The 10,265-nt window shown below is 41.3% G+C and overlaps 1 protein-coding gene across 1 annotated transcript; it reads left to right on the plus strand.

Moving 5' to 3' along the window:
• Nucleotides 1-902: 902 nt before the first annotated feature.
• AHSG (alpha 2-HS glycoprotein) lies at nt 903-7,730 on the plus strand. Its single transcript, XM_027712911.2, has 7 exons — nt 903-1,165; nt 2,539-2,649; nt 3,841-3,925; nt 4,805-4,968; nt 5,250-5,363; nt 6,158-6,238; nt 7,096-7,730. Exons 1-7 carry the CDS (start codon nt 962-964, stop codon nt 7,372-7,374), a joined length of 1,038 nt encoding a protein of 345 aa, XP_027568712.2. The 5' UTR covers nt 903-961; the 3' UTR covers nt 7,375-7,730.
• Nucleotides 7,731-10,265: the final 2,535 nt, after the last annotated feature.

Here is a 10,265-nt window from a genome sequence, read left to right on the forward strand (position 1 = left end):
AGTCTACCTCACTAGAATCTATCTAGTCAAAGTCATCTCAGCTTAAATGAAAGATTTGAATGCTGGGCACATCATAGAAACTATATTCTGCTACATAGAACATTTTCCTTATCCAGTTACTGTTTTGTAAACATGTATACTGTGAATGTAAATATAAGCTGAGATCCAGCATTCCTGAGCATTTAAGCAGTTAATTTTCATTTACATTCTCCTTAAAACACTTTTGTGCTCTTTAGGATCTTCTGCCAAATCCTAAAATCTGTACGACATATTCCAGAAATATTTCTACATTACCTGCTTTGCAAACTAAAACTCCAAGAACAATTGGACATATTCAGAGTATTCAGAGAAAGAAAGAGCTGATGTAAAGGATTTAGAAACTATGTCTCATTTCCTATTCCAAATAAATTCTGTAGCAAAACTGCTATCCTATTACATTTATTGTTGAATGTGATCCTTAGAAATATTTCAAATTCCATTTTCTAATTTATCATGTAACTGATCTCACAATTTAGACTGGTGTCTGGTGAGATTTGGGCCCCAACAGAATGTGTCCTGTTTACAAGAAAGCTTAATTAGCTCTAGCATCTCTACACATTTAACAGGAGGAATCATATTCCTCTTACATGGACAGTATTTGGTTGGTAGAAAAGTGTCTAAAAATTGTGTTACATTTTTGCTGATGCTTCCTCTTAAGCTGCTTTACCAGACTTCGCAATATCCTACCTGATAAAATTTACTTTGGCCAATATTAATCAGTCAGCTTGATGTCCTAACATTTACTTTTCTCTTTTGTTGTTTGCAATGCTTCTTGGAACTGGGACAAATATCAGCCATGCGCTCATGTAAAGTCTGTGGTATGTACTATATAAATGAGGCTGCAGTTCTCACTACCTAGCTGCCATCTGAACAGTATTCTCAGATCTTTACTGCTGAAAGGGATCGGTTTTCCTCGGGTGCCATGAAGGCACTAATAGCTTTAATACTGCTTGTTCAGCTTCCAGTTCACAAAGCTGTACCAGCAGCTCCCCCTGCTCCCTTGGGCTGTGATGACCCAGAATCTGAAGCAGCAGCTGAAGTTGCTGTGAATTACATTAATGGCCACAGTCACCACGGATACAAGTTTGCCTTAAACAGAGTCGAGGATGTCCGTGTGGTACCGCAGGTAAGTGAGGAGCTCGCGGGCAGAGCACTGTGTTAACCTGGGCATGCTTGGAAATGACCAGTACAGGGATTTGCCAAGGGCTGTGTCCTCACATGGGGAAATCAGCATGGCTCTGTTGATTTAAATGGGGCAAGGCCACCTGGTAGCAGTGGAGAATCCAGGTCACTAGAATGTATATCTCAAAGAGCAGAACAGAGTGGGGGGAGAGAAATGTTCAGATGTTTTTGTACAATGGGCTCAGTTTACAAATGCAGTGTGCTTGCTAGGGCAGATCATTCAAAGTGCTGATTCATGAGCCCAGTAGCTAATCTGGAGGAAAACTGAGGATAATCTTTGAGATGCAGGTAATTATTTGCTGGCTAAATGCATACCTATCGTAACTCCATGCTATTAATGATTTTGTAGTGAGCATTAATTTTACCTAATATCCCATTGAGCTGACAAGGAACCTGAATGGAAATAACTGCAACTTATTTTCATTGAGATCTATCGTCATCATTGTAGGCATATAGAAAAACTGTAGAAATGGTCATGAATACAATGTATACACCAATTCAGAACCTTTGATTCTTCAAAATGTTGAAAATGGTCCCAAATATTAACATGAATGAACTTCCGAGGCTGTTTTCTACTCCTTATGGGAGAGAAGATACCAAAGTCATTTAGAAAAGACTAAAACAGACATGAATGAGATTAGAAGTGTGCCTAGAGTTACCCACACAGAAACACTGGTGACACTGCTTTGCTAATGCTTTTACAGTAAAATAACTTCATTGGTTTAAATGGAATCACTCATGAATCAAACTGCAGAAGCAGTTTCAAAGTTAGAGAACCCAAGGAATCATGTCTTATGTTATAGTTGCAAAGGTTCAGAAACAGCTATAAAAGATCCTGCAGCCCATAAAACAAAAGGAGTATTGGAACTCAGGTGATGCAGTTCAGTGTAATCCCAATGGACTAAACAAAACAGGTCAATATGCACCAGTGTTTATTTGTTATCTGGTTATAGAAACATGAAGTTTTTTCATCAAAAAGACAGCTGTTGATTTTTTAAAACTATCCAACAAAATAAAATCAAGTTAACTTAAGAGAATTGGCCCACTATATACAGACTGGACTTTCAAAACTTTATAGGCCTGTTCCTTATTAGCTGAAAAAAATCAGTGTGATTATCTTGACTTACTCCAGATCTGGAGTCTTGCTTTTTTATGAACTTAAATATTAAGGACCTTTTCAGTTACTCCAGTGTATGCTTGGAGCTACCCACGACAGTCAGCAAAGAGACCCCAGTGCAGCCCCAGGGAAGAAATCTGGTGATGTTTTGCGAAGTGATTACAACAATTCCTGTGTTTTGTTATTTTTTTTTCTTCCAGGGGCCAAATAATGACATCATATTTCTTGAACTCGATTTATTAGAGACCACGTGCCCTATTCTCAGCCCTACACCTCTTGCAAACTGCACAGTACGGAGCTTCGCAGAACATGTGAGTACCTAAACACTGCTAGCTGGGTCCAAAGGTGCATGTTCAGCATGTTGATGCCAGAGGCCAGGCTATCACCAATCAGATTCCCAGGCAAATGTTGTATCACTGTAATCTCCTTGCTGATTCCCTTGCCTTCATGCCATGAAAGGATTTCACTCCTGAATTTCTTTTATGCCCTGTTATGTGAAGAGGACAGATCACTGTCAACATAACATCCCCCATACAGTCCGTGAATGCCATGGGGTTCTTTAGGGCCTTCAGATTCAGCCCCCCATTATTGGCCCAGATGTCACTGCCTCATTGCAAACCAAAGACTGTTGTAAACCTGTGCAAACATAACCATCCCTTGGCTACATGTGGGGTGTTACCTAGTGAAATTCCATCAAGTCTAGCTACCTAGTCCTGGCTGAGACTGCAGAAGAGCTATTCCCTTCAGATAGGGCTCTGCCTTCAAAGTAATGCTCAGCCAGAATTTACTGGCCTCAAATACTTAGTTCTCATGCAAGTGTGATCCAGCTTTGAGAAGCTTTCCCTGACCAAAGCAGCAGAAGTGTTGTCTGAGCACAGGCAGCTCTGGTTTCTAAGCAGAAAGCAGAGTGAGCAACTGACAGTTTAAGCCTGCTGTTTCTAGAATGGGGCCCAATTCACAGAGCTCACTAAATATGAATCATGGTCCACCCCTGTATTCAGATCCCATTTTCCGTCTGGGGGGAGGTAACCCTGACTGTTCCCTCTTCCCAGTGACTCCAGCTTTGCCTTTGACATCTCCTCCCTGCTGGATCACGTTGCGTGTGAGCCAGCTCACACAAGGCAGCACACTCTGCTGTTACCATGGCCACTGACCAGCTGAGATTAGTGAGAATGTTATCAAACAGCTCTGCAGAAGGTCTTAATTCATAACTATTCATATTCTTTGCTCTTTATGAGAGAGGAACCTGTACCAAATGTCCATAATCTGGCTACCCGGGCACTCCTGATACTTTTGAGACCCAGATTTAGATCTGAATTTCGTAGCTCTGATCTGCCTTTTACAAAATCACAGACACCAAGGTACGCCTAGCAGTGCCTTTGCAATCAGACCAATATTGCCAGAATGCTCAGCCAGGATCTGTTCTTTTGAATTTAGTTGCCCTTTTCAGAAAATCTGATTTATCTGAACAATGTAACCCTTTGATTTTTGTCTCTCTCTAGGCAGTTGAGGGTGACTGTGATGTTAAACTGCAGAAGTTGGATGGGACAATATCTGTACTTGCTAGCAAATGCCACTCACATGCAGGTAAAGGCTTTGTTCTGTAGGTTTGAATCCAGAGGCTGGAGTATTATTATAGCAGTGGTTACAGTTCAGTAGCTTTTTTCATTCCAAACTTCTGGGTATAAATATGGCATAAAGGATGACAGTTAATGAGCTTTCTAAATGCAGCTGTTTTGAACGTCATTTCCCCCCCTTTTCTGATTTCATTCAGAAAATGAATTACCATTTACTATAACAATTAAGATACTGTAAGACTAAGTGGGCAGCAGGTCCCAGATTTGACCTAGAGATTGCTTGTCCTGAATCTTTTCATTCAGGGGTTTAACCTCAGGAATTTGATTCCTTGTTGGTCTGAGTTTACTTGAGCTTGTTGATTGTCAGAACCCCTTTGGCAGAAGCAGCTTATTTACTAAACCCAGCATTTTCAATACTGCCATGGGAAAGCAGAATGTCTATTCTGCATGCTTGGTATGAGATCTCTTTGCTCTGTATGAGATGTCTTGTGTACTACTTTCAAAACTGGTGACTGAATGAAATAACACACTCACACAAACACAACTGTAATAAATTGAAATATCTTAATTTTTCCACCGTTCCTAGTGTGAGCTGAAGCACCTTTTTATTGGTGTCACAGACAGTTTGCCAGAAAGTAAATTTACTAAAAACTGAGTAAGAACATTCAAAATGTGCTATTAAAGTCCACAGCACTTTTCTTTGCAGAAAGATTTGAACGGCCAAGTCATGTGCCACACTGCCATCTGTAGCCTGCACTGCAAAAATTCCTGCCACTGTAATTTGGGACAGACGGTGAAACAGGGTTTTGTGTGACTGAATAGGTCTATAATGCCTTTCAAAAGAATTTACAATCTCATCAAAACATAATCCCTTCGGTTCCTCCTGCAGACTCAAGTGAAGACATTAGCAAAGTCTGCCCTGACTGTCCACTGCTGGCAAGTTTGAACAACACTGAGGTGTTAGAAACAGTGTCAGCTGCACTCAATGACTTCAACAGCAAAACCACTGGTCCTTACCTCAGACTCCTTGAGATTGGAAGAGGGAAAATACAGGTAATTACTAGAACTATGTCTAGACTTCCATGTAAACAGAATATTTCATCTTCAGCAACTGTGCACTGATAACTAGTCATGTTTGCAAACAGATTCAGTTTGCTTGCTCTAATTTGCCCTACAGATTCGCTCTTATTTCCCAAGTATTTTGTGCCATTTTAGCCACAGGATTCCCTCACTCCAGTAGGAGATGAAGACACAACATTTGCCTTTTATCTTTTCTCTGCAGCTCTGCAGTTTCACAGCACAAAGTCACTTAAACAGTTTTCCTGTTTTATCAGTATCACCCAGCACATGTTGTTGCTGTTGAGTTTGCTGTGGGTGCCACGAACTGCTCTGCAGAAGAAGCCAAAGTTAATGTGGGGGCTTGTCAGCTGCTGCCTGAGGATCAGTCTGTGAGTATGCCAGCACCAGCCCCAATCCCAACAACTCAGAGGTGGAAAAACAGCATCATGCTGGGATGAGCTCGCACTTGAGCAGGAACAGACCCCTGTGGGGATCAAAGTGCAAGAGATGTGTACCATCATGATATGCTTTTCAATATATCATTCCTAAAGCAATATCACATCTTTCTCTTCTCTCTGTGGTATCTGGACTGAATCCTGATGGATTTGAATATATTTGAAAAAGGCTTGAGAACCAAAATGTCCTTAAGACAGAATATTTTTAAGCAACAAAATACATATTTTTGTTTACTCTTCTTAACATGAGCACCTGAGAAAATCAGGCTCTTCATACTGGACAGTACACAAACACATTAAAAAAAAAAGCAGACTGTTTCCCCTTCCTACAGTTCCAGTGCTGTCAGTGTGCTTTCTTCCCATATATAGGCTCTTGAGAATTATACTGTACACTTTATCATCTTAAAATTCTTCTGTTTCTGATGAAATTGAGTCCTAAGCAGTTTTAGTGGGTGTGAGCTTTTTACTTAGATTTTTATATATTCTTTCCCTCCCTCATATCCAGACACACAAAGGATCTTACTCCAGAAGAACGCAGGAGTTATTTGCTGCTTATGCATTTAAAGAGCTTGGCTTTTGAGCCCAAAAGGCTAAAAAGCAAGCACTTTACTGCTCAGATAAGACATGACAACATGTAGCAATTTCTAAATGTGCTGAAATTAAAAATTGTAATGCAGGCCCCCTCTATTTTCTAACTATTTTCTCTTGACTATGTTCTGCTTTGCCAGAATTTTGGTTTCTGCACAGGAACAATGGTAAAACTTCCCTCACAGAACCTTCTCGTGGACTGCCAGTTGTACGGACATCAGGTACCAACTCCAGATATTTCCTTGCTTTCCAGAGTATTCTAACCTACTAGTACTGTTACAAGCCATCACCTTGAGTTTACTTCTTTCACTGTAGACTGCATTAGCTATCTCTGATAACTTGAGTTTAACTTTGTATCCTAAAAACAAGGTAAGGTAGCTCCTGACTATCCTATGGATTTCTGTGCTTAGAATTATGTCAGCTCTGCCTTCCATATTTGACAGTTTGTCCTTCTAACCATCTGGGAGATTCACATGTCTAGTAGGGCAAAGGGAACCAAACTGCTCAGCTAGAGGGGTAAGGCAGATAAATGTAAAACAGAAATGAGTATTGTAGTGGATGAAATCAGCTGGGAGCTTTTAGTAGTCCTTAGGCATGACTGAATTCAGGGACACTGACCTGCACTGCTACAGCAAGGAGAGGGAAACATATGCACTCGACCTGAGTGCTCTCCACGTATTTTAGTCTACATTTGCTCTGAGAAGGACTAGTTGGTTGAATGCTTCCTATGGACCAGAGCTCTTGGTAACTCAATAGTAGTTAGCTGTCTAGGAGGTATATGAAAGAAAGAATGAGGCAGCTGGTCTTGAGTACTTCGACAGCTGTGCAGGTGGCCCTGGGAAGTTCATATACCACAGATTTTGGTGCTAATGATCCACCAGCTATAAAAAAAGGAGTTTGTGGGCTTCTGTGTATGTGTTCAAATCCAAATCAAACTTCTGTGATGGTCAGGAACATTTGTACCTGGGTTGGAGGCCTATAGCTAGTTAGGAACAGGGTACCTAGTAAGATATCAATGACCTGTATGTCATAAGCCCCAGGTCACTGAAAGCAAACACAAACTGTTTTTCTTTTCCAGCCTGGAGTTACCTATGTGCATGCAGGACAAGATACATCAGCAGGACTGCCACCCAGTGCTGTAGGTGTCAGCAACCATGATCTCAGGGTTTCCTACCATAACCCTCTTGCATCTGAATCCAGCTCTTCAGAAGTGTTTCGTTCCATGCTCTCGGCAAAACCTGTAACAAAGAGAGCAGTTGCAGTGGCTGCTCAGCACGACAAAGTACCTCGCCCAGTTGGTTTTGTGCCTCCTCCTCCTCCTCCATGCCCTGGGAAGATTCGCCATTTCGATATCTAGGCTGTGCCACAGACATGAAATACAGCTGATTGAAGGATCAGTGTGCAGCAGCAACAGCAACACACAGACCATAATATCAAGTGCAAATAGGTGAGACCATTTGACTCTGAGCCCAAATGAGTTTTACCCTCCAGAGAACAAAGCCATGGCCAGAATCTTGCAAAGACCTGCTCCAAAATATAGGTGATTTCAACATATAGCAGTAGTTTTCTTTCTATACTAGGATTCTCTAGTTAAAATATAGAAAATATTGTTTCAATGAAACTGTTGTAAAAGCTATACAACAGTTGTAGCTTTGTAGAAACACTACCCAAAAGGTTACTTCACAATAAAATGTTCAATGCTTTGGTACCTTCTATCTGTATATATTTTCATTTAGTTGTGAAGTATCTCCTTCACAGCATCATGAGTCATATTCTGGGCTTGATTTCAAAAACAGTAAGCTCCTGCACTTCTCATCAGCTTCACTGGGATGTGTGGGTGCTGAGCACTGTGGAAAATCAGGTCAGTCCTTTCTTTTGATCACACAGCAATACCACTAAAAAAGTGGCAGGAAAAAATGTACTTTTCTCTTCCACCTGTAATGTTTCCTAGCATGTACCTACTTTTAGTATCCACCAGAAGTACCTCAAAACTTTTGGACATGGTATAAGAGCATCCATATCTATGAAAAGAACAGAGAATCAGGACACATTCATTGCTGGCAGGCTGAAAGCATCAATCCTTGCAGTCAACTACATGTGTATTGTCTGTCTTCCAGCAGACACACAGGTGTAGTATGATCATGGAGTCCTGTATGGCCTGTGTGCATATGAGGAAATGCCAATTCAAGGGAATAAAAATTATACTGCAGATACGTATCTCATCTAACAGGATCCAGACAGTGATGGCAATTTACTATTGTCCTAGCAGTCAAATCTTTCCTGAATTTCTGGCACATGTTAGAGGCAAAATCTATTCTAGGTAGAGAATTAATAAGGGGTTGGGGCCAGAAGGATCTTTACTGCCAGCCAGACTGGAATTCTGCAGGCCCTGGGGAGCAGTCTCAAAGACAGTCATGAATCTTTAACCAGGAACAGCACTTGCTACAAGATAATTATCATGCAGGCAGCAAAAATTGCAGAACACATGTCATTTCTGAAGTGTTTCAAATAACCTATCCTGTTCTCCTAGTTACAACCTTCCAGTATTCAGTAAGCAACACAACTAACATTTGCTCTTGGTGACAGTGCAACAGGTTGCAATGCAGAAAGGTTCTGTGTTGCTGTGTCACTGGGGAAAGGAAAAGCCATAGGCACTTGCACCAGCACTGCAGCTGGGTGTGTGGAAAAAAAAAGGAAAATCAGCCCAAACTCTGTAAACCATATAATGTGATGGCAACACACTGAGGACAAGCTCTGCCCATGAAGGCAGCAGCTCTCACATTTCAAGCAAAGGCTGTTTTGCAGGAAGTGTTTCAGCATTTGCACCAGTCACTGCCAGTCAATTGCTCAGGGATTTTTTGCTTCTCTGTAAAGCAGTGACTCCAGGACATTCTGCCATTCCCTCGACAAGTGCTTGTACTAAGCTGTAGACATTTCTTGATGTAGTAAGGTAGGTGGTCCTCCCATCTCACTGCATGAGATGCAGTAGAGGATTTAATGAAACAGAGACTATTATGATCTGCATTATTGTAACACCAGACGCATGAGACTTTTTAAAACTAGGGATCACCTTAACTAAATCATAAAAATTGTCTTGTATATAATGAAGTAGGCACTAACTTACAGAGAAGACGGTTTTCCAGGCTTGGAAAATTATCTAACTGTAGAAACAGTATGTTTACAAAAGGGATCCCTGTCCATGAGGATCTCTGAACTTCAGAAATGCTGCATTTTCTTCTTGCCTTTTCCACTGACATAAAGCAAAGAAAAGTAGCAGAAACATCTGTGGCCTCCATACTTCACAGATGTTCTCCTACACCTGGTGTAACTACTCCATTGTTTCCTAAAACAGGAAGAAAAAAAAAAGTAGAATTTCTCTGTGCATTCCAGTTGGTAGCTGCACTTCATCTTCTTTCTCCTTAATGCTTGCCCTCTTAAAGACACATTTGCACTCTTACAGATCCATTTTCCATGACTGCTTTGAAGCAATCACTTTGTCTCCCCCCAGCATAGCCCCATATACGTGCACTTGGACCTTAGTAACAGATTCAGCATTTAAGAATAGATTCTCTGGGCAATGAGAACTATGAAATGGAGATACATAACATACAAATGCCTCCTCCCTTGAAATGCAGCATGAACAGTTTTGCCAGGTCTGCATTGCTGGCTGACAATGTTTTTCAGCTTTTTCAAACCCTGTTTTGCAAAAGCATATGTACTTCATGTGCTGCTTTGGCTGAACACGCTCAGATTTCCCAGATGTGTTCGTGTTTTGAGGTCAGCTACTTCAACGGAGAAATTTTTTCCTTTCCAGTCAGAGGAAGAATACAAAGAACAGAGTCAGGGATATAACAATTCCCTATTATAAGAAGCACCGACCCAGCCAGTACTAACTGGCACCCATCTCCATAGAAATGCCATGCACTGTGAGGATAAAGAAAATGAGTTATTATCCTTTAGCCGCAGGGGAAGCATCCCCAGGCACAAGGAACAATGTGAGTGAGTCTGCATTGCTGCTTCTGCTGTTCCTGTACTATGGCTACAGCAGTGTTTCTCAATATTCACTCCTTCTATCCCTTCCCTCCGGGATACAGTCCATGCATTATCCCTCACCCTCAGTTTGGAAAGCAACCGGTGACATATGAGGGGGCTCATTTTGGCAGCCATGTGCCCCTTCTGTCCTGCTATCTGTGTTTTGCACCTTTGTCACCAAAACAAATCTTAGAAGAGTTTCAGTCCCAGTGCTAT

This window comes from Pipra filicauda, unplaced genomic scaffold (genome assembly GCF_003945595.2).
Source record: "Pipra filicauda isolate LSUMZ 115617 unplaced genomic scaffold, ASM394559v2 scaffold98_size3848907_pilon, whole genome shotgun sequence".
NCBI lineage: Eukaryota > Metazoa > Chordata > Aves > Passeriformes > Pipridae > Pipra > Pipra filicauda.

Bases quoted from the DNA above. Each gene is read 5' to 3' on its own strand.
- AHSG (XM_027712911.2), top strand. From the start codon at position 962: ATGAAGGCACTAATAGCTTTAATACTGCTTGTTCAGCTTCCAGTTCAC. The intron at 5,364-6,157 runs GTGAGTATGCCA...CTGCTTTGCCAG, and splicing joins TGCTGCCTGAGGATCAGTCT to AATTTTGGTTTCTGCACAGG. The intron at 6,239-7,095 runs GTACCAACTCCA...TTTCTTTTCCAG, and splicing joins GCCAGTTGTACGGACATCAG to CCTGGAGTTACCTATGTGCA.